General features: G+C 37.9%; 2 protein-coding genes across 6 annotated transcripts in view; one reads left to right on the top strand and one right to left on the bottom strand.

Moving 5' to 3' along the window:
• LOC143022649 (uncharacterized) overlaps window positions 1-7,365 on the bottom strand; it is a 47,333-nt gene extending 39,968 nt beyond the window's left edge. For 3 of the 4 annotated variants that reach the window (XM_076180968.1, XM_076180969.1, XM_076180971.1), the window contains exons 1-2: window positions 6,065-7,363; window positions 5,619-5,667 (exon numbers count right to left, since the gene is read on the bottom strand). In XM_076180968.1, coding sequence (XP_076037083.1) covers window positions 5,619-5,667; window positions 6,065-6,266 — 251 coding nt within the window. In that variant the 5' untranslated portion in view covers window positions 6,267-7,363. Of the gene's footprint in view, window positions 1-5,618; window positions 5,668-6,064 lie in introns of all 4 variants that reach the window. The other variant, XM_076180970.1, reaches the window with a different exon arrangement.
• A 9,811-nt stretch (window positions 7,366-17,176) lies between these two features.
• On the top strand, window positions 17,177-20,886 carry LOC143022655 (uncharacterized). Of its 2 annotated transcripts, none has more exons than XM_076180979.1 (2): window positions 17,177-17,194; window positions 17,994-20,886. In XM_076180979.1, exon 2 carries the CDS (start codon window positions 19,802-19,804, stop codon window positions 20,555-20,557), a length of 756 nt encoding a protein of 251 aa, XP_076037094.1. In that variant the 5' UTR covers window positions 17,177-17,194; window positions 17,994-19,801; the 3' UTR covers window positions 20,558-20,886. The 2 variants fall into 2 exon arrangements, with proteins under 2 accessions (XP_076037094.1, XP_076037093.1); XM_076180978.1 differs by lacking the exon at window positions 17,177-17,194 and having other exon boundaries at window positions 17,201-18,133; window positions 18,262-20,886.
• Window positions 20,887-25,845: the final 4,959 nt, after the last annotated feature.

Genomic DNA, 25,845 nt, shown 5'->3' on the forward strand with positions numbered 1-25,845 from the left:
AGAGTGTTGGTGCCAGTTTTGTAATTGCTCTTTGTATTCTTTCAAGTTTTTTTATACATTTTTTTGTACTTGGTGACCATATCGTTGCTGCATATTCCAATCTTGGTCTTATCAGGGTGATTAGGATTTTCCTCACCATTTCTTCATCCAGGTATGTAAATGCCACTTTGATTGTTCTTATTAAATTATAAGTTTCTCCAAAAATCTTATTTATATGTTTCTCAGGTGACATATTATTCATAACAATGACTCCCAGGTCCTTCTCATTTTCTACTCTTTTTATTCCTTCTTCTCCCAAATTATATGATCCTGTTATTCTGTTTTTGCTTTTTCCAAATTCCATTATACTACACTTTTTTGTATTGAACTCCATCTCCCACTTCCTACTCCATTCCTGTACTTTATTTAGATCTCTCTGTAGTGATTCACAATCTTCTTCAGTTTTCACTCTTTTCAGTAATTTTGCATCATCTGCAAAGAAGCTCATATAGCTTTCAATTCCTTCATCCATATCATTAATATATATAGCAAACATTATTGGGGCCAGAACTGTTCCCTGCGGGACACCGCTTATTACTTCATTCCATTTTGAGTGCTGATCTCTTATCACTACTCTCATTTTTCTTTCTTGCAAAAAGTCTTCCATCCAATTTAGCAATTTACCTTGTATTCCTCCTTCATATTCTAATTTCTTAAGCAACTTCTTATGTGGTACTTTGTCAAAAGCTTTTTTTAGGTCTAGAAATGCACAATCAGCCCATCCATCTCTTTCTTGTATTATATCTATTAGCCTTGAATAGAAACATATTAAATTGGTGACGCATGATCGTCCTTGTCTGAATCCAAATTGCCTTGGATTTAGTACGTTGTTTTTTTCCAAGTATTTTACCCATCTACTTTTGATAATTCTTTCACATATTTTTGCTATTGTACTTGTTAGAGAGACTGGTCTATAGTTGGTAGGTTCTTCTTTATTTCCTCCTTTATATATAGGTACTATATTTGCTTTTTTCCAATCTTCTGGAACTTTTCCTTCTTTTAAGGAACTGCTTATTATGCTATGTATTTTGTCTGCCAGTTCATTCCTGCATTCTTTCAGAATCCAGTTTGCTATTTCATCTGGCCCATGCGATTTTCTGACATCAAAATTACCCAAGTGTGTCAATATTTCATTCTTTGTTACTTCTATTTCTTCCATAGGGGGGACTTTTTCCTTCCACTCAATCTCTTCAGGTTGTATATTTTCCCTTGTAAACACTGATTTAAAATGTTTGTTCATAATTTCTGCCATTTCCATTTCCTCAGTGTATTCAACTCCTCCTTGTCTTAATTTCTCCAAGTCTTGTTTGTTTTTCAGTTTATTGTTTACAAATCTGTAGAATAGTTTTGGTTGATCTTTACACTTTTCTATAACATCTTTTTCATATTTTCTTTTTTCCTCTCTGCACTTTTGTACATATTCATTTCTATAACCAGTATATATTTTCCATTTTTCAGGTCTTCTGTCTTTTTTCCATCTGGTCCAGGCTTTGTCTCTTTTGTCTTTTAACTCCCTACAACTTTTGTTGTACCAGCATTTTACATATTCTTTTTCTTGTTTTTGTCTTGGGACATACTTTTCCACTCCTTTTTTGTAAATTTTTGTCAAAATATTCCATTTCTCTTCCACTGATGTTTCTTCTTTGTATATTTCTTCCCAGTTTTCTTGTTGGAAGAATTCTCTTATTTTATCAAAGTTTGTTTTTTCATACATCATTCTTCCTTTTCTATATTGTTCATTTCTTTTCATATATTTTTCTTCATTAAGTTCCAGTTCAATCAATATGTGGTCACTTTTACCTATTGGTGTTTTATATTCAATCTTGTCCACTATTCTAGGTTCAGATGTAATTATTAAGTCTAGCCTCGATGGTTCTTCTTCATTTCTATACCTAGTGTTCTCTTGTATCCATTGTGTCATTGAATGGTCAGTAATCATCTCAAGTAGAGCATTTCCCCATGAGTCATCACCACTCTTTACTGTCATTTCTTCCCAGCAGATTTCTTTGCAATTAAAGTCGCCCATCATAACTATTCTTCCTCCGTCTTCCATTATTTTAGTTAATGCTATCTTTGTGTCCTCTAACATACTTTTATGTTCACTCTCCTCCCATGAGGCTGTTTTCGGAGGCACATAGTTGATCACAAATTTTCTGCTCTTCTTATCTCGGTCTTCCACTTCTATCATAATCATCTCTACTGTATTCTTTCCATATATGACACCTTTCACGTTTATATCCTTCTTAGTCAGGAACATAACTCCACCCCCTTGTTTTTTCTCTCTGTTTCTAATCCAATAATTGTATGTATCATGTCCTACACTGTTGGGTGGTAGTGGGCCTTTTAATTTTGTTTCTACAATTCCCATTATGTCCGGTTCTTTTTCTTTCAAATAATCATTCAGTTCATTCAATCCTGTTATCAATCCATCTATATTTGTGTAAGACACTCTTAGTTTTCTGCCACTTCCATTGTGTTCTCTGTTTCCCTTATGTTTTTCTTTAGTATGTCGAACTGCTTTATTTTCATGTTCACTACTCTCCAATAGAATCTCTCTTTCTCTGACTCCGTTCTTTCCTCGTTTTTTGCCTTAGCTTCAATTCTTTTCTGCTTTTCTGCCTCTCTTTCCTCCTTATTCATTTCTCTTTTTATCCATACCTTTTTATATTGATCATTTGTTGCTAGTTTCCCTGTCTTGGATAGAATTTTCTCTGCCGTTGTTTGTGACCTGAATTTAATCTTAATTGGTCTGGTCTTATCTGTACTATATTTTCCGAGTCTGAATTTTTCCTCAATTTCCTTTATAATTTCTGGTTCATCTTCCTGGACTAATTTTAATAAACTGCTTACCCTTTCATTTTCCTCCTTGATTCTTGCGGTTCTATCTGGGTTATGTTTCTCTTCCATTCCTAATATAATTATACATTTCTTTTTGTCAGCTAATTCTCTTACTATATTCTCCTTCTGTCTCATCACTTTAATAACTGAGTCTTCATTATGTTCTTTCAATTGCTGTTTGACTATGTCAGTGAATGAAACCTTATTCCCTTCTTGAGTTATTCTCCAATTTTTAGCTTCTGTAGCTATTTTCTCTCTGTTTTCATTACTATTCTTCTTCAATTTCTCATTCTCCTCCTTTACATTTCCTAACTGTCTTTTTAGGTCCTCTACTTCTTCAGTTAAGTTTCTGTTAGCCTTCTCTAGTTGTTCCAATCTTTCAATTCTTTGTAGAATGGAGCCTACATTACCTAACTTACGTTCCAAGTCCTCGATCACCTTATCAACTCTCTCCTCTAGTCTTATCAGTCTGGGGGGGGTTGTGTCCCCCCCACCCTCTTTAAATCCCTGGAACATATTCTCGTCACTTTCTACTGTATTTCTCCTCTCTATACTTCTAATCTTTACATTTTTATTTGCCATTTCGTCATCCGGTGGTCGTTTCATGTTGACCTTACGCCCGTCTGCCTGGGCCAAGTCCTCCACATCCTCATTACCTTCCATTTCCCCAGTAATCCCTCCCCCTCTCCTCTTTCCTTACTTTCCCACTACCTCACGAGCAATTCCCCCCCCCTGCAAATACAAAAAGGCACTTCTCTTTGCGTTGGTATCCACAATCTGCACTTTTCTTCAGAGCGTTCGTCAAGCCGTCCGTTCGTTGAAAGTGTGTGTGTGTGTGTGTGTGTGTGTGTGTGTGTGTGTATAAAGACCAGATATACAGTGCTGCTGGAGATCCTGTGCAAGTGGGTGGCTCTTTTTTCGGTACTTTTTTTTTTTTTTTTTTTTAGAAATGCACATCTATGCAATATAGCAATAGAAAATTAAATAATAACTTTGTAAATTATAATACAACACTATATGTTTTTCTTGGCAGAAATTAATAACAGAAAAAATTGCTACAAGTGACACACTAATGAACAGAACCACTATGACTGCTTGAGATGCCATCTTTGTTGTGATAGATGCAAAGGTCAAAGAAATAAAAGTATGATATATTCGTCTAACGTAACCAGCGTACATGTGGTACATGTAATTCTAGAGGTCATCAAGGTCGTTGTCATCATCAGGGATGTTGATGGCCTGTTTTGTCATCCGATTTGACTGCTAGGGGTAGAGTTTCATAGCTTGAAGAAAATCATGAAGGATTACAAAGGATTACAAAGGCAGAGCATGCAAACAGGAGACCTTTTGGTCCATAATTAGGTCGTATGCAAAAAAAAATATATAAATGATAAAAAAAATATATAAAATAAAAATTATACTAATATAAATAATAATAAATAATACACAGGTATAGTTAAATAAACAAACAGGTAAATAGTAATAATAAACTGATATATAAGTAATAAATATGGAAATCAAGCAAATAAGACAAATAATAACAAACAAATAATCAAATAATATAAAATAAATGGCAGTCATTACAGCACCTTGCTTAAATGTTTATCTAAACGAATCTTAAAGCTTCGAACTGAACTACATCTCAGTTCCTTGGCACTGTTTTAAAAATATGTAGCTTGGTGACATCACTTGGAGAGGGAGAACACCCGGTACACACCATCAGCACCATTGTCAAACTGACAACACTGACAGGACTGGAGAGAAGACAATATGGCATCTCGAACCTATTGTCACAACTCCACTCAGTAGTGTATTTGCTTAAAACATTTTTTTCTTATTGATCTCCACCAAGAAAAGCATATACTACATTGATGTATTACAAGTTACAAAAGTGAATATCTAATTTTCTATTGTTATATAGGTGAGTAGTTCCAGAAAAAATAGACATCTTTATTTGCTTGATAATTATACTTATTTTATGGTCACTAGCTAGTGCACACCATATGGAATCATTGAGTGACATACATTGGGCCCACTGGATATAGAAACAATGATAATGGGGATGGCAGGATTTGGTTAAGTCCTGCAGGGTTCTGGCATCTTTTAAAATGATCACAGCACCCCTGGTAAAGACAATCCAGTTCTATTCCAGTATCACACATATGCGTTTTACACAATTTTTTTTTTCCCATTTAAATGATTTTTTTCTATAGGATGATTATGTTAGGTTAGGCTAGAATATATTAGGTTAGGAGCTATTGGGTATTGTAGATTTCATGTTATATATCCATGTTTGCATGATTCTGGAACTTATCCTTTTCTTTTGGCATCTGAAAGATCTATTTCTCCTATAGAATGGTTATGTTAGGTTAGGAGTTACTGAAAAACAAGTTTCATGTCAAATATCCGTGTTTGTGCGACTCTGGAATCTATTCCTTTTTACAATTTTTCAGCCTGAATGTTGAATTGCAATTTTCTCAAAATCCAATCACTTTTTTCATCTTAAAGACTTAAAAGAAACCTGTTCTGCATATCTTTATTGTATACCACACTCCTGGAGAGTAACAGTATAGTTTTGTTATAAAACCATAAACACCACATTCATTCTATATATGATATACAAATTCATTAGAGATTACAAATTATATTCTATATCTGGTAATCGTTTTATGACCGAGTATTCAACCAAATGTCATGATTGATTAAAAATTGGTATAAACACGAATAGGCTGTGAACTTGCCTCATTCCTCTGCTTCCTCCATGGTTTTTCCGACATGCCTCGTAGTTGCCTTAAAATAAAGACAATTTGAAAGGCTTAAAATAAATTGGATACTATGTTATTAAAGATAATGATACAATCTCAATGTCATGAAACTGTCACTTGTCAGGAATGAACTGTGGCCAGACCATTGTCTTGCAATGTGGTGAATACAACGTATTACTGTCAGGCCCTACATGTAACACAACCTTCAGACTACCTTGCAATGCCAATGGGTCGGTAACTCAAGTAATTGCCAAATGGCCAACTTCATGAAGCTTTGTTTTTAAAGCTATGCCTATGTCTGATCTTTTCTGAAGGCCAAGGTAGTGCATTTACATGTACCATGTGTAATGTATATCAAAAACCTACCCCTGCATACAATAAGTGTACAACATGAGGAACACAACTGAATCTATTCAACTCACATGCTTGATGAATAACCCTTACTTCATACGTTTCCCATCCTTGTAACGGATCTGCCTGTTCTCGTACTGCCGCCCTGCGCAATTTCGATTCTCTATGTTTGCTCGGCCAGTAACAATATGACTTTTTCTCCTTTGCAAAGATCAATTTTGTTGGGACCATGTCTACATTAACCTCATCCACAAATACCACTACAGAATACATTTTATCTTCACCTACAATACAGAAAGGTACCCGCTGTCAGATTACTTGCAACTATCAATAAACATGGAAATTTGACAACTTCACCTTCCATGTATAGCACCAAAACCGAGAACTAATGGATGAGGACTAAGAAGTTTCATTCTTGTTCAAGTGACTCCAAGCAATTTATCATATACAGCAACATTCAAAGGCATTGTGATGATCTAGGCCTATATCACATGGCTCCTACAAAATTTTAGTTAGCAACACGAGTCCAACCCTGCAATTTAGGTTGTGAAAATTAACCCAAGTGTCCATATCACCACAGTACTGAAGACAAAAATGACAGACAATGGTGAAAAAATGACCAGATGGCATGTCTGCAGATACTGAGAGCTGAAACTACTAACTTCCATTACATGTAAACACACAATTTTTACATGCACCTACTCTAACCAACAGACTTAGTATAGGCCTATATTGGGAGAGGGATAAAAATATGTAAGTGCTCTTCAGATTCATCAAAGGTACATGTACATCATATACCGGGCACATACATGTACTGACACTATTGTTCACAAAATGCATTTTTTATAAACGGGCATGCATGCTCTGATATCACATTGACGTTTACCAATAACATGAATAATAGACGAGAATTTTGCCCATCCAGGTAAAAGAAAAGTTTTAAAATTTAAAGATATCCATCCATAAACATGTAACCTTAAATTAAATGGAGTGCAAAAATGGGATGCAAACCCATTCATCATATGGGAAAAAAAAAAAAAAAAAAACTTAGCTGTGACATCCCTGAACAGGTACAGTGCCAAGCTCACGAGACAATTTGGAAACCCCCATATATTCCTAAATCCTGCAAATTCAGTGGATAGGTAAAAAAAAGCTATTTTCTTGGTGAGCTTGTTTACAATAAGGTAGTAGCAAGATTCATTCTGAAGGATATTCTTAACAACTGCGACATTGTTTCCAACCTTGATGCAGTTGCTACCCTGGTATGTTGAAATCAATCCTAGGTTGCTGCCTAGACTCGCATGTACTTCTTTGTAATGAACACTGCAACAAAAACCAGCTGGAATAGGGCCTGCAAAATGCTTTTTTCTCTTTTACCAGTAACAGCTGCCTGTTCTTCCTTGGGTGAATTGCAGAACATGCTGTACTCAGAAAGGCTTCGAATAACCTGCTGAAGAGGGAACTTGGGTTTTCGAACCAACTTCTTCAACTTCTGAAGGAAGTGTTCAAGTGGGAAGGCTGAGACATTATTTAAAATGCCAAACAACCTGACATCTTCATGCACATTATAGACAATTTGATCCTTACCATACATGTCTGAAAATTTTTGTACAAACAATAGACTGAGCTCAAGGGCATAATTAGAGTACTGCAATGAAAGTGAAGGACTCAACATAATGTAGATAGCAACAGAAAGCAAAAGGAAGTTTTTGTACATCTCATCAGGTAGCTCGTCAGCTAAAACAACAGGCTCCGTATAAAGTAAGAACTGACGAAATTCAGTAGCTTTCCAACAATCCTTCTCCTGAATTGGTCTGGGTTTTCTAGCAAAGTCTCTTGCAACATAGTTTCCCATATTGCATAACAAGTCTGACAAAACTGCAGCAGTCCTTCAACCTAACCTAACACTTTGAGGACTTTTGAACCAAAGATTAAGCAGTCATCTAGTGACACCAAGGCACACAAGGTGGAAATTCAGAGAGGTCTACAAGGGGTGATAGGCCAAGTTGATGCTCTTCATCTGTTTGATGGGCAAATTCATAGTCAGTCCTGTGGGGAGCATCTAGTACCGGAAATGTATTCATCTTCAACCAGACACCGACTTGTTTGCATCTTTGATAGCAGCCACTATAACCAGAATGCCCCTTACAGTTCTTAACAAAGGCTCGGGCTGGTGCATCACAAATGAATGCTGAAATATGAACTGGTATGACTACCATCAAATGTAACACCTTCACGTTGGACAAGTTTCATATCTTCAATGAACGGTTTCAAGAATGCAGACGGAGGATCATTTGGCTTAGAAGAACAATAAAACAACCCTACAATAAATGGGTCTTTGTGAACTGGATGCTCTGGCATGCCTAAAATAGGCCAGAACTGATCGGGTGAACTCTTCCATATTGGCAGCCCATCAATGTTAACCTGAAGTGATAAAGTTTGAGCTGCCAATGATGGATACATTTTCAATCATGAAATTATTCCTGGTTCCAAACCAAAATGATAGTATGACCCACCAGCAACCTCTCTCATACCTGTTACTGTCTCAGTGCACATTAATGTTCTTAGGTCTTTGGGAAGGTCAGGATGACTTTTCCATAATATGCCAAGAAGGGAATACAGGGCAATGTGTGAAATTTTAAATTTACGGGCCCAGGCCATTCTGCCAAATTTTCACGGATACATTCAGTTTCTCCCACTTCGTCCTCCGAGTCAGATGAAGAATAAAAAATTTCATCTGAAAAATTGATTAACAAACTTCCTGCATAACCATTGTCAAGGTCACCCATATCACCAACCGAATAGCCAACTGCATTCTCATATGTCGAAATGTAATCATGCAAGGAACCAGTCGTGCCAGTACTTCCACTATTGTACGTCATGGCTGTTTAAATGATCAAAACCTTCTTGAACAAAACAAAGTGAATGATCATCACCAATGTTCTCGCAGCTGTCCAGACTATAATGTTCAGATACAGCAGGCATGGTAAAAACTAAAGGCATTTCACTTTCATCATTATTTTTACAGCTATCAGCAATTTCCAGAAGATGCCGTGAAACCCCAGCTAAAATGATTCCTTCTACGATGAGTCCAATACTCAATAATAGGACACAGGTTTGAACTCGGCCATTTTCAATTTAAAAACTGGCTCTAATTCCAAATGCAAACCAATAAAATAGTTATGTACGTATGCCAACAAAATATTAAATATATAAAAACCCAAGCCTTGGCATGCTAGATTTAGGCCTAGCACCTATACTGCAAACACCATTGATCCAATCTCGCTGTCTTTAAGTTTAAGGCAGAGATGCCTAATCCCATTGAGGGGCCCAAAATAGCTTGAAATCAAGTGAGTGAGTGAGTGAGTGGGTGGGTGGATGGATGGGTGGATGGGTGGATGGGTGGATGGGTGGATGGGTGGATGGATGGGTGGATGGATGGATGGATGGATGGATGGGGGGGGGGCTTTCTTCTGTACCACACAGCAGTCAGCATTAATCAGGGTGACCTAGGCCTAGGCAACATGCATCCCTACATAAACATGTTAAAACAAGAACGCTAGACCTAAATAGTTGTTTACGTAGTGTGAATGTACGTACTCTCCAACAGCAATCATAGCAGTGTGACGAATTATTCGGCCTACATTTAAAGTGACTACATTTGTTTATCGACACTTTGGTAATTATTTCCCTCGATGTACATTTATTTACTTTGCCCCTCAAATGATAATTAATGATAGACGTATAGCGCCCTATGACACAATCATGTAGTAATCACGTCGTGTTGCGCTCTGGCGAATAGAGAAGAAAGCGCAAATAATAACCTTCTTCCCTCCAAGAAAAGGAGAGGGTCGTGAGCTTTCATTAGGCCTACTATACTCCTTTCACTTGAATTCCTTCACTCTGATACATTACATAAGACTGGTTCTACTTGGGTCTTTACATACGGAATCTCCAGCTCTACTTCAGTCTTGACTACATGCAAGATCTCCAAGAGCGAATGTTATGGACAAATACACATCTCGGAAGACTTCGACGACATCCCTAGAACCGAGAGATGATGTGCAAACATGAGTAATTTGTAGCTTCCCGTTTTCGCTCTCGTTCAGTATGCTATTCAAAAAATGCGACCTATGTGTAATCAGTACTATTACTTAACGTTTTACTTCCAGTTGTAAATGAAATGATAAAAAAGAACGGGGGACAAACTGAAGGCATGGACGAAAATATACAGGAAGGACATCGTGTTCACACTAACAACATTACAGTGGGAAGTCATGGAAGAAATACGAGCAGCTATCACAAAACGAGTTGACGACATCGAGAAAAATGTGAGGAGGAGACTATCGAAGAAGAGCCTTCCTTTAGAATAAACGACGTCGCGTCGGCACACTACTGATCCTAAGTAGGCTCAATACAAGACTGAAGCGTAGCCAATGTGTTTTCTCAAAAGCCCACGTTCACAATGAGTTCAATGTGAAGAAAATCAATCTAGGAGAAATGGAAGAGGAAGACGATGAAGACGATAATGATATCATGTAGTTAGGTTATCGCTACCAACAAATGTTGTGTAGCATGACTCATTATATATGCTTATCGTGTTGTAACACGTTTATAGGTATTGAGATATCTAACTTATGTCTAATTTAAATCATGACACATTTTGTACAACGTGTAGTTGAACGTATTGTAACAACATGTAATCTTATCTACAAAATAATATTAAGGTCACCCTTAATTTTCATATCCTAAATTATCTAAAGAGAAGAAGAAGAAACAAGAAATCTGTCTGTTCCCCAACCTTCTACGACATGCGCGAACGCGGGCGGAACGTATGTACGATGACGAAGTAATTTTTACCCCTTACTTCTTCCAACCGTGACTTAATCGCAAAGACAAAGACGTCATTGACCCGCTAACCTCCATCTATCTATACACCAATCAAATTCGACCCTTACATACGTCAAACCAATCAACACATCCAACGGTGCCGCATGTACAAACTCTTTTATACAACACAACAGTCAACACATAAAACGTCACTCCTAAGCTCCACCCCTTACATGTGACGTCATCTGGTCCACGTCCTAGCCACCCCCACCAGAAACCGCAAATGACCTCATCAAGGTCACGTTGACCCACTATCCCCCATCTACCTATGCTACGGTGGTGAGAGCAAAACCTTCCCTTATTTCGGGAGGAGAGGTGAAATGCCTCCGCATGATTACACTAACATGACATAAATATAATATTATGGCACCACGGAGGGAGAGGGGGGGGGAAGGGGAAGAACAGATAGAAATAACGGAAGGAAGAGAGAGATAGATAGGCTGCCGGGCTTCCGGCACGCAGGTATTTCCTACGTCGTCAGATACGGGGAGGGAGAGGTAGAGCCCAAGATCTAAGAATATAACAAGATTTAAGAATATAAGGTCTAACCACTTCCGACCGAATTTCGAGGGAGTTGGCGCAGCGGGCCCGTGAACGTCACCTGGCTGTTCAGAGTGGGGTTAGCGGGTCCTATAGCTGTCAGTTGAAGCTGGTCCGTCGTTCAAAAATGACGTTGCCTTCGCTCGCACCGCTCCACGCAATTAGTTATATTCTGACAAGTATTATATAAAATATATATATAAATATATATAAGATATTATAGTTCCTGTCTATATATATGAATATATAATATATATGATATATAATATATATATATATATATATATATATATATAATATAAAATATTATAGTTCCTGTCTTCCTTGGCGTTTCACAGTTTTCTTCAGTGTATCACAAAGAGAAAATGGACTCAGCCTAATGACGTTAGAAGCTGCGCAGAAGAATTCAAACGGTCTGACCTGTATATTTAGACCTTGGTATATAAGGTCTAACCACTTCCGACCGAATTTCGAGGGAGTTGGCGCAGCGGGCCCGTGAACGTCAACTGGCTGTTCAAAGTGGGGTTGGCGGGTCCTATAGCTGTCAGTTGAAGCTGGTGCGTCGTTTGGGAAAGACATTGCCATCGCTCGCACCGCTCCACGCAATTAGTTATATTCTGACAAATATTATATAAAATATATATATAAATATATATGAAATATTATAGTTCCTGTCTATATATATGAATATATAATATATATGATATATAATATATATAAAATATTATAGTTCCTGTCTTCCTTGGCGTTTCACAGTTTTCTTCAGTGTTTCACAAAGAGAAAATGGACCCAGCCTAATGACGTCAGAAGCTGCGCAGAAGAATTCAAACGGTCTGACCTGTATATTTAGACCTTGGTAGAGCCCATGTCGCCCAGACGAAGGCGGGAAGGGGTGTGTATGTGTGTGTGTGTGTGTGTTGGCTGAGGCAAAAACTTAAACCTAAACTTAAATCTAATGACTTATATCTACAAAACTTAAACCTATTGTTTTTTATCTTAACTCTAAGTTTTGTATATTGATGAGTGCCTATGCTCGCTTTTTATTATTCATGAAAAAGAGGGGGAGGTAGTTACGTCTAGAAAATGGGGGGTTACATTTCCGATTAAAAAAGGGGGAGGAATCTTCTCTCGGTCATGATTCTACTCCTACGTATATATTGTGTATTGTGGAGTGGGTAGATCACCGCTTTGTGTTCTTTCGAAGCTCAGCGGCAATCTAGCGTGTTCCACATGTAGTGGGAGTGTGTTGTCTGTGAGTGAACGTGTAGTTTCAGTGTTGATTTGTATGAGCTTCTCCCATATACGGGAGGCACGCTCGTGTAGGTAAATGTTGAATGTCAGCTTCCTCGTGTAGTGCTTGTGCAGTTTTTATGTCAGGGTACGTGTACGTGTTTGAACCGCTTCCACATGCCTGTCTTTGGTAATGTGTGTAACGGTATTATCGGGTACGTAAGTGTGCTCCGTATAATATGTGCGAGATACAGCAGGGTTTTCTTGTACTTGACAGAGAGATTTTTGAATCTCTACAGCCGTTGTAGGCCGAGAGATGCAAGCACCTTCCTGTCGCGTCAATGACGGCGGGTGCACGCCTACGTCCCTGTGTGGGGATGAGTTTAAATTTGTCTGTGTTTGTTCGTATTTTGTGTTTCCGCTCGTATGCATTTACTTGCTCGACTGCTTTCGCAGCCGTTAACACAAGCATACGCTCCGAGCGGCCAGGATATGTTATAATCTGTGTGATGTCATCTGCGTATATTATGTTCTGACATTGTGGGTGTGGTGAAGGGAGGTCTTCTAAATAAATGTTGTAGAGTGTTGGGCTTAATACGCTTCCCTGCGGTACTCCACAGAGTGGAACGAAGTATGGCCCATAGTGGTTTTGTATACGTATGCAAGCAGTTCTACCTATGCACCAATCAAATTCGACCTTTACATGCGTTAAACCAATCAGCACATCCAACGGTGCCGCATAAACAACCTCATTTATACAACGCACCAATCAACACATAAAACGTCACTCCTAAGCTCCACCCCTTACTTACGTGACGTCATCAGGCCAACGACCTAGCCACGCCCACTGGAAACAGCAAATGACGTCATCAGCAGCAGCACTGATGATACAACGCACCAATCAACACATAAAACGTCACTCCTAAGCTCCACCCCTTACACGTAACGTCATCAGGCCAACGACCTAGCCACGCCCACAGGAAACAGCAAATGACGTCATCATGGTCAATGACCGACGCAGCAGCAGTACTGATTGTGGCAAATTTGTCTAAAAGACATCTCAAATTCGACCCTTACATACGTCAAACCAATCAGCACATCCAACGGTGACGCATGTACCTCTTTTATACAACGAACCAATCAACACATAAAACGTCACTCCTAAGCTCCACCCCTTACACGTGACGTCATCAGGCCAACGACCTAGCCACGCCCACCGGAAACAGCAAATGACGTCACCAGGGTCACACTCACCCACTAACCTCAATCTATCTATGCACCAATCAAATTCGACCTTTACATACGTTAAACCAATCAACACATCCAACGTTGCGGCATGTACAACCTCTTTTATACAACGCACCAATCAACACATAAAACGTCACTCCTAAGCTCCACCCCTTTCACGTGACGTCATCAGGCCAACGACCTAGCCACGCCCACCGGAAACCGCATATGACGTCACCAGGGTCACATTGACTCTCTAACATCTAATAATAACAATAACTAACCTCCAACATCTATGCACCAAATTCCACGTTTACATGCGTCAAACCAATCAACACATCCAACGGTGCCCAACCTCTTTTATGCAACGAACCAAAATCGACGGCATTTTGCCTAGTGTGAAGATGGAAATCGACGGCATTTTTGCCTAGTGTGTACATGAATATCGACGGTAATTTTGCTTAGTGTGTAGATGGAAATCGACGGTATTTTTAACTGGTGTGAAGGAGGAAATCGACGGTATTTTTGCCTAGTGTGAAGATGAAAATCGACGGCCTTTTGCCCTGTATGAAGGAGAAAATCAACGGCATTTTTGCCTAGTGTGAAGATAGTGATCGACGGTATTTTTGCCTAGTGTGTAGATGGAAATCGACGGTATTTATGCCCTGTGTGAAGGAGGAAATCGACGGCATTTTTGCCTTGTGTGAAGATGAAAATCGACGGTATTTTGGCCTACTGTGAAGATGGAAATCGACAGTGTTTTTGCCTAGTTTGAAGATGGAAATCGACGGTGTTTTTGCCTAGTTTAAGACGACGTGAAAGGGAAATCAAGATGTTGTCATGGTATCAGGGAGCGAAATTTTCAGGTCAGCACGTGGCCTTACGTAACACTGAACGAAACATTCTGAGAAAGCCGTGTAGAGAAAAAATGTTTTGAGAAAAGACGATGAATTTTGACAATTGTGTTCATATTAAAACTGAGCGAAACATTCTGAGAAAATCCTTTAATACATGTAGAGAGAAACGTTTTAAAATGTAGAAGAGTCGATGAATTTTGACAATTGTGTTGAACGAAACATTCTGAGAAATTTTTTAAACACGTGAAGAGAAAGATGTTTTAAAAATATAGAAAATATGATGGATTTTGATGCGACGTGACGTCATAACGTCGGCATCAGAGCGCGGGAAGATTTTTCGGTCCTTGTGTATGGTCATCGTGCATAGGCAACTTTTTCCTTGACTTTTGGCGATGAAGATATATTTCTGTATTTTGAGAACCAAAAACTCGATAGAGATAATCAGGAAACTTAATATATATATATGTATATATAAATATATATATATATAAATATATATATATATATATATATACATATATATATATATATATATATATATATATATATATACATATATATATGTATATATACACACATATATATATATATATATATACATATATATATATATATATATATATATATATATTCTAAATAGCGTTTTCTATCGACGTCACGAACATAATGACGGCAATGGAACGCGGTGCATTGTGGGATTAATGACGTCTTTCCCAATGTGAGAATCTAAAAATTAGTGTTTTTCTTTTTCTTTTTGTCATCTATGCATGAGCACAGTTGTATGATTAAGCAGTTGTTACACATAGATTATATTTCTGACAACAACATATTTCCACCAAAATGTAAATATTTCTTGTCCAAACTCACCCTTTTTGGCGCATTCCGTGTACTGCAAAGTATCTACATTAAATACAATGTCTTCATTTGATTCCTTCTTCCTTAAAGAACCTAATATTGCAAATTAATCGACAAAAGTAATTATAAAGATACCAAGTATCAAGATGATATAATGTTAATCATCAAAATTCGCAAACACAATAGCAAATGTACCTCCAACCTCCATTTGAATAACGACAATATGACTTCCGTTGCAGACATCTAGACGTCTCTAAGGACATATTCAACAGCATATGACGGAAAGATCATTTGTTGTTTGGAGATTTGAAAAATCAAAATTTGTAACCATATATCAAAATCCCACGAATCAAAATGCCATTGTCAATATTATCCCATTGTTCATAATCCCACACATAATATTCCAGGATGTTGATAGTATTAATAAACACTATATGTTAAAGTATAATTTCATTTGATAAATTCATTAATGAATATAGGCCTAGGTTAATTGGCGTGGGATTTTTACCAATGGGATTATGACCTTATGGGACTCTGTCATGGATTCGACACAGGCAAGGTCATCATATCAAGACAACAGGTCAGGATTCGCAGTAATGGATTTAAACTGGACAAATTTAGATTAAGTCGTTTTAAGAAACGGTTAGACAACTTTATTCATGGGGATGACAGGTTTTAATGGACATGGAACTGCCTAGTGTAGGCCACATGGTCTCTTGCAATCTCCTTCGTTCTTATGTTCTTATCCCACTGGGCGTCGACGACTGTTGAGAGTTTGTTCGGGTCAAAAACGACGTTGGTTACAAAATTCAAATTTTCAAATATTCAAATATTCCGTTACATCTAGCAAAGATGAAGGATGAACTAAGAGATTGTGTAAATCTAGATACGGATGTTAGACATACTGTTGAATTGTGCTTGGGATGTCTAGGCTTCTGTAATAAGCGAAGTCATATTCTATTTATATTCAATTGGAGGTTGGAGGTAGCATGTCGGAGGAATAATAGCCCAGTGTGATTGATTACCCTCCTGGGGGTCAGCCATATTGGATTTGCAAGTCTGCACCTAGATGCTACGCAAGTTTGACGACAATTATTAAAAGATCAAACTAATTGTAACGAAAATTCCCTTAACGATGAGAAAAATAAAATAATGAAAATAATTATATATATTTTGGGATCCGGCGAATTCACCGACAACAATTCATCGATACACACAATTCATCGAAAAATAAAAATATTCTAGTTTGAAATATATAACTAGGTTGTGTTTTCATCCTTATTTAGCATACACACACACACACACACACACACACACACACACACACACACACACACACACACACAGGGCCGTTTCTAGCTATAGGCGGTATAGGCGATTGCCTAGGGCCCCCAACCTACCAGGGGGCCCCCGGCCGGCCCAATAGCTAGGTAACGCTACCGAAGGTCAAATATGAGCCTGTGCCTCTCCCGCTCGCCGACGCAAAACAACAACACGCCTCTTGCAGTGTTTGTTATTGTTTGAAATGTTTTGATCGTCTGATAAAAATACTATCTTGTTAAAAAATCACCTACATCTTATTTAATCTAAAGATATAATATGGTAAGCATTAATTGGCTTTATTTATTCATTTATGTGTTCACTAAGCTAGGGCTTATGGCTACAGATTTTATTAATTGTTGATTACAAACTCTTTTTGGCCATTAGCTTACTATTCTTTGTCCAATTGTTTGGCTTTATTTGTCACTGGAATTGGCATCACCAGCGTTCTTGTTTACTCTTTGGTCGCTTCATGCTTAGCTTCTAATAGTGTAAATTTGTAAGTTTGTGTGTTCTGTGACTGTAAGTTGGAATTCCTTTTATTATATTTGTATGCACAATAGGAAATGTTTGTATTCTATGGAATGTTTACCTCTTCCACCTTTTTCAATATTCAATGTTCATATATGTTCATATGTTCAATTTTGTTTATTTTGTATCGATATTTTATCCAATCCCTTATTCATTTATTCGCTTATTTCTTTATTATAAAAATTATGATTATTTATTTTCTCACTTCACCTACCTAATGAAAAAAACACTAGATGGCAGGACCGAGGTTAGCTCAAAAGGAAGTGACAAAAATACATGAATTCTATTCCGTTTGTCGTGTGGTCCGTTTCTCTAGTTTGTATATAATATTAAGATAACCACAGGCTCAACAATCACCCATCTGTTCACCTTTCAGGTCTACCCGAATTTCGTGTATGTAGAATTATTTTTATTTAAGGGTATTTAAAAGGTTTACACTTTACAGATATCTGTTTTAGGCCTATACTGATAAAAATAATCATATTTATTCTACTCGAATATCGTGTATGTAAAATTGATTCCATGTATTTATAAGGTTTTCACTTAACAGATTTCTGTGCTAGGCCTACATTAGACTCTAAGACTCGCCAATCATCATTCCCGTAATGGCATCAAAACGAATTTATCTCAGCGGAGCAGAGAAACGAAAGAAAAAGAAATTTGACGAAGAAAAATGGTCAAAAGAAAAAGGTAATTCATTATCGTTTATTTAATAATGTAAAGAAACATATTAAAGTTTGGTTTTATTATGTTTTCTGAATGGTGAGTATTATTTTAGACTAACGCCTAATCATCTAAGGAAATTTGTAATTTTGCAGGATCAATTCTAAAATTTATTGGAGCTCCAGACAGCAAGCCAGAGGAATATTCTGAAACTTCCTGAACAGGATGCTCCAGTGCCATCACATTCATCAGGATCTGTCCAGGAAGCTGTACTGCCACCAAGACCACCACATTCCCCAGAACCACAGAAGGCATCATCTACTTCTGAGCAGCCTCCCATTTATTCTAAACCACTAGATCCTGCTAACTGGCCAACCATTCTGTCTGATGCATTTAGAACGGATGCAGTAGGTAGAGGGCCATTTCAGATTAGTTCTGATTTCACATTTCCCAAAAAAGAAGACGGAAGAAGTTTTCATTATCATTATTTTTTTAGAACATTGGTTAATGGAGAAAAGATGAAGCGGACTTGGCTTATCTACTCAAAAACAAAAAATGCTCTCTATTGCTTTTGTTGTAAATTATTTTCAACCAAAGAACAAAAGTTAGTGACAGAAGGACTGACAGACTGGAAAAACATAGGCACACTTTTGAAAAGTCATGAAAGCAGTCCAGCACACATAGCGCACATGGCAACCTGGAAAGATTTACAACTCCGTTTGCAAACTGGAAAGACAATAGACCAAGCTGAAAGAACACTATTGTAGGCTGAAAAGAGGCGCTGGAGAGATGTCCTGACTCGCTTAATCGCCATTATCCAATCCTTAGCCGAGAGAAATCTTGCATTTAGAGGTTCATCAAACACGTTACACCAGCAGAATAATGGGAATTTTCTAAAAGAGGTGGAGCTGCTTGCTAAATTTGATCCTGTCATGAAGCAGCACATTGAGCGTGTTGAGAGTGGCCAGTTCAGTCATTCCAGCTACCTTGGAAATATCATCCAAAATGAACTTATTGCTTCAGTCAGTACTAAAATAATGGACACAATGGTGACTGAAGTTAAACAGTCCAAATATTATTCAATTATTTTGGACTGTACTCCCGATGTAAGCCATCAAGAACAGATGTCAGTCGTCATAAGGACTGTCAAAATGGATAAGAAACCAGAAATTAAGGAACATTTTATGGGGTTCCTTGTAGCTTCTGAAACAACAGGTCTTGGTTTGTCATCTCTAATTATAAAGAAACTGAAGTAACTGAATATTCTCCTTGAAGATTGCAGAGGACAATCATATGATAATGGTGCCAACATGAAAGGGAGAAACAAAGGATGCAGCAACAGCTTCAATAGATGCCACTAGCTATTTCGGCACTGTTCAGAAACTGTACAACCTATTTTCAGCCTCACCACAAAGATGGGCAATCCTAAAAGATTATGTCACTGTTGCACTCAAGACCTGGAGTGACACAAGATGGGAGAGCCGTATTAATAGCATAGAAGCTGTGCGGTATCAGGCCTCTAATATAAGGGAAGCTTTGTTGAAGGTCAGGGAAGTGTCTGATCCTCTGACCAAGGTTGAAACCCAAAGTCTGGCAGAAGAGGTGGGGTCATACCGATTTATCATTTGCACAGTCATATGGTATGACATTCTACACATTGTGAACCATGTCAGTAAGCTCCTGCAGTCTCCTAAAATGCAGCTTGATGTGGCAGTTGACCTCCTTACTAAAGCGAAAACATCTCTGACTAATTACAGAATTGGATTCACTTCAGCTCAAGTCTCTGCTAAAGATATGTGTGAGAAAATGAATGTAGAGGCTGTACTCAAAGAAAAGAGATTAAGAAGTACAAAAAGACACTTTGCTTATGGGGCCGCAGATGAGCCCATTGCAGATGCAATGAAGAGGCTAGAAATAATATTCTTTAATGTTGTTGTTGACACTACCATTCAATCCTTAACTGATAGATTTAAAACTCTGAGTGAAGTAAGAGACCAATTTGGAGTGCTGGTCAATTTCCAGAAACTGGATGATCAGTCATTGAACAACCAGTGTGACAAACTATGCAAGACATTAACCTCTGGAAATGAAAGTGACATTGATGGAAAGGAACTGGCTATGGAAGTTAAACACTTACCAAGTTTGCCCTCAGACGAAATGACTGCTCTTGAGCTCCTCACCTTTATCCACAAAAAACATTTTGAGGAATTGTATCCCAATCTGTGGGTTGCACTGAGAATTGCCTGTACTCTGCCTGTGACTGTGGCCTCAGCAGAGAGGAGCTTTTCGAAGCTGAAACTCATCAAGACCTATTTAAGATCATCTATGGGGCAGGAGCGACTCAGTGGTCTTGCAATAATCAGCATCAACCATGAAGTGGGGAAAGACGTGTTGTATGAAGACATCATTGATGATTTTGCTAGTAAAAAAGCCAGAAAGCAGAGATTTTGAGCCCAATACAATGCAGTTGGTGGTGGTTTGTATTCAGAGACTGTGATGTTAAGTTACTACTATTTTGGAGTGTGGTTTGTATTCAGAGACTGTGATGTTAAGTTACCAATATTTTGAAGTGTGGTTTGTATTCAGAGACTGTGATGTTAAGTTAAAATAGATGTATAAATAAATAAATATGGTGTAATAGTTACTTGCATCCTTTAACACCATCAAAAGATATAGAAGTCGTTTAATTACTGTTTGGCAAACTTCACAGGTATAAATGAAATACCAATCTGTCTATCTCTCTAACTTTTGAGGGCCCCTAACTGCCTCTTGCCTAGGGCCCCCACCAAGCTAGAAACAGCCCTGCGCACACACACACACACACACACACACACACACACACACACACACACACACACACACACACACACACACACACACACACACACACACACACATATATATATATATATATATATATATATCAGTGTATTTGGGCAGGAGTTTTTCTCTAATGCATATATCATTAAATGTGATGGCTAGTTTTGCATTAATTATTTTCTTATAGGTATTTTCCATATACCTTATTATAGATTTATGTTCCTTAGAAAGGAAATTTATGACTTGGCTGTATGTAGTCATATTAGTTATAATAAATCTATAATAAGGTATATGGAAAATACCTATAAGAAAATAATTAATGCAAAACTAGCCATCACTTTTAATGATATATATACATACATATACATATATACATACATACATACATATATCATATATATATATATATATATATATATATATATGTGTGTGTGTGTGTGTGTGTGTGTGTGTGTGTGTGTGTGTGTGTGTGTGTGTGTGTGTGTGTGTGTATACTTATATATTGGTCTACTTTAGCCAGAAATTTGCGACTTTTAGTCCTGCAGCTCGCGACTTTCGGCAAGCAAGTCCTCAACGCGTCAGTCGTCAACAAGAGGCGAGATGAGAGTGAAAGGATGGAAGCCGTGTGTGCGCTTACCTAATCATATTTACCTAATTGTAGTGTACAGGGAAGGAACAACACTTGTGGAGTCCCGTATCCTAATCTCCAATTACATACTTAGTCTTAAATTCATGTATAGTTCCAAATATGTCCTTGTTTTTAAATTGTCGTATTTAGATTTGAATTCATGCATTGTTTGTCTGCCCTATCCAAAGTAACTCTTCGCTTTACCAAAGTAAACCTGAATATAGCATAAAACAACGTAATATCGCCTAGACTGTTTTGAGCAAAAATAAATAAATAAATAAGTAAACAAATAAAAAAAATGAAAAAATACATTACTCGATACGATCAGAGTACGGTCAAAAAGTAATAAATTCTCAAGCGAGAATATGTTTGACAACTTAAAAGTCATGCTAGACTGGCAAAAATAACGCTTAATTTTTCTTTTCCTAAAAAAAATCTTCCTATAATATTTTCTCATTAAAATAGCCCAATGTAATGGGTGAATTATCTAGGACAATTATGAGAAATGTTTTCACCACTGCTCGACACGACGTCACACGGGAATATATAAGACTACAAATTATGCTAAACTGGAAAAAAATCATGCTTATTTTTATTCGTTATTAAAACTTAGGTTTTTATAATATGTTTTTATTAGAATAACCCATAGTCACGGGTGAATTATGCCCATTTAAGTATATTATGTGAAATGTTTTCACGACCGCGCGACACGTCAAACGGAAATAAATTAGGCAAGAACTAAAAATTATACTAGACTGGCAAAAATCATGCTTAATCTTTTATTCTTCATGATAGATTACGTTTTTATAATATTTTTTCATTAGAATACCCCAATGCCATGGGTGAATTATGCCAATTTTAGTATATTATGTTAAATGTTTTCACGACCGCGCGACATGACGTCACACGGGAATATGATAGACAACTTGAAATTATGCTAGACTGGCAAAAATTATGCTTAATCTTTTATCCTTCATAGTAGATTAGATTTTTATCATATTTCTTCATTAAAATAGCCCAATGTAATGGGTGAAATATGCCCATTTTAGTATATTATGTGAAATGTTTTCATGGCCGCGCGACATGACGTCATACGGGAATACGTTAGACAACAACTAAAAATTATGCTATACTGGCAAAAATCATGCTTAATTTTTTGTTCTTCATAACAAATTAGGTTTTTATATTTTTTCATTAAAATAACCCAATGACATGAGTAAATTATGCTCATTTTAGTATATTATGTGAATGTTTTCACGACCGCGTAAGTTGACATCACACGGGAATATGTTAGACAACCAAAAATTAAGCTAGACTAGATAGAATAATGCTTAATCTTTAATTTTTCATTATATTTTTTTCATTGAAATAGCCCAATGTCATGGTTGAATTATACCAATTTTAGTATATTATGTGAAATGTTTTCACGATCGCGCGACATGACGTCACACGGGAATATGTTAGAACACAACTAAAAACTATGCTAGACTGGCAAAGACCATGCTTAATTCTTTATTCTTCATAATAAATTAGATTTTTGTAATATTTTTCATTGAAATAGTCCAATGTCATGGGCGAATTATGGCCATTTTAGTATATCATGTGAAATGTTTTCACGACCGCGCGACATGACGTCACACGGGAATATGTTAGACAACTAAAAGTTATGCTAGACTGAAAAAATCATGCTTGATATCTTATTCTTCATAAAAAAATAGGTTTTTCTATATTCTTACTAAAACTACCCAATGTCATGGGTGAATTATGCCCATTTTAGTATATTATGTGAAAGGTTTTCACGACCGCGCGACATGACGTCACATGGCCTTGTCCTGAGGTGTCCTACGTCGTACCTGTACAACAGCCCGGAAGACGAGCGAGCTCAGTATGACCACGACACTGACCAGACAATGACACTTCTCCGGATGGAGGCCATGGAAAGAACCCCGATAGGTAGGCACCCGCTCCCTCCCTCTCCAATGACGACGTCAATAGGTAACGTCTTGTAGAGGGCGAAGGGACGAATGATGACGTCATATCGTATGACATATTTAGTGACGTCACAGATGCAACTTCAGGAGGTAAAATGAGTTCCTATAATACTTTCTCCTCCTTGACTTGCCTTTTTTCCTTCTCATCCTCTTCCTCTCTCTCTCTCTCTCTTTCCCCCTCTCTTTTCTCTCTTGCTCTCTCTCAGGGACGTTGCACTGGTTCGCTGTTCACCCGACGTCGATGAACCCGTCGAACGTGCTGGTGTCGTCCGACAACAACGAATAAGGGATTCATTCCCCTCCATCCATCCATCCATCCATCCAGCAGATTCGAAGCACAAATGAACCCTTGCTTGGTGCAAGGGGGGAACCCTCCCTCCCTCCCGGGACAAGTGATTAATTGATGATAATGATGATAATGGTGATAATGGTTTTGATAATGGTGGTGATGATAGTGGTAATGGTGGTGATGATAATGATAATGATAATGATGATGATGATGATGATAATGATAATTATGATAATTATGATGATAATGATAATGATGATAATGATGATGATGATAATGATGATGATGATGATGATGATGATGATGATGATAATGATGATAATTATAATGATGATAATGATGATGATAATGATGATAATGATAATGATGATAATGATGATGATGATGATGATGATGATGATGATGATGATGATGATGATGATGATGATGATGGTGATGATAATAATTATAATGATGGTGATAATGATAATGGTGATAATACATACATACATATACCAAGGGGGGTAGCCAAAAAGAAAAAGGCATAAAATCATTCCCAACCATTCCATCCTTGAATACACTCCACACCCCTCCACCCTCCCTCTTATCTTAGCACCTCCTGAATGACGGGTCATCCCTGCACCTTCTCCACTGCCCTGGGTCAGAAGCAGTGTCGCAAGACACAGCACATCCACAGCAAGGCTGCTTCATTAAATCGGCGACCCCCCCCCCTCTCCGTCCCCCATTGCATAAAATGAGAGGACGGGGAGAAATCCCTTCTGGCTGCGTCAAATTTTGCTCACACATACTACCTCACCCCCCATCCACCCGCCCATCCCACCTCATGCTATCACAACATCATCCATATACAACCATTCTCTATTCACCCCTGTCTTCTGTCCTCAACCGACATTCCCCTCTTCCCCAAAGCCCCCTTCACCCCATCCATCCATCTCATCCTAGGACGTCCCCTCATGTTCACTCCCTCCACATCTGCCTTCCATACCTCTTTTACTAGTCTTTCTTCACTCATTCTTTCCATGTGTCCAAACCATCCTAATATTCTTTCATCAACCCTATCTCCCAGCTCCTTTTCCACCCCTGTTCTCCTCCTCACCTCCTCATTTCTCACTCTATCTAGCCTAGTAGCCTCCATCATACTTTTCAGACACCTCATCTCAAACACATTCAAACTCCTTCTCTCTTCTCTTATGTTCCATGTTTCTGCCCCATACAGTGCTGTATGTAATGAATTAGTCAAAACTTACAAGAATGTTAAAATGGATCATTACTTTTCATTCATTCTTGACCTGCCATGAATCTAACTCAATCTTTATTCCCTTCGTACCCAGTTAAACTAAACAACTCCCACAACATATACACAGACGTATAGAGATATATAAACACACACACAGGTACACACACATACATATACACACACACACACACACGCACACACACACATTCACACACACACACACACACACACTTCAACGAATGGACGCTTAGAAGACGTTCTGAAGAAAATTGAAGTCTGTGGATCCCAACGCAAAGAGAAGTGCCTAGTGTTTTTGCAGGGTGGGGGGGAAATTGCTCGTGGAGTAGTGGGAACGTAGGGAAAGAGGAAAAGGGGAGGGATTACTGAGGGAAATGGAAGGAAATGAGGAGGGAGTAACTTTGCCCAGCCAGACAAGCGGAAGGTAAACAAAAGACTTAGCGAGGATCAAATGTCTAATAAAAATGTAAAGATTAGAAGTATAGAGAGGAGCAATACAGAAGAAAGTGACGAGAATATGTTCCAGGGATTTAAAGAGGGTGGGGGGGACACCCCCCCCCCCGACTGATAAGACTAGAGGAGAGAGTTGATAAGGTGATCGAGGACTTGGAACGTAAGTTAGGTAATGTAGACTCCATTTTCCAGAGAATTGAAAGGTTGGAACAACTAGAGAAGGCTAACAGAAACTTAACTGAAGAAATAGAGGACCTAAAAAGACAGTTAGGAAATGTAAAGGAGGAGAATGAGAAATTGAAG

This window comes from Oratosquilla oratoria, unplaced genomic scaffold (genome assembly GCF_046742065.1).
Source record: "Oratosquilla oratoria isolate Oo_2021 unplaced genomic scaffold, ASM4674206v1 SCAFFOLD132, whole genome shotgun sequence".
In the NCBI taxonomy this organism is placed as follows: Eukaryota; Metazoa; Arthropoda; class Malacostraca; order Stomatopoda; family Squillidae; genus Oratosquilla; species Oratosquilla oratoria.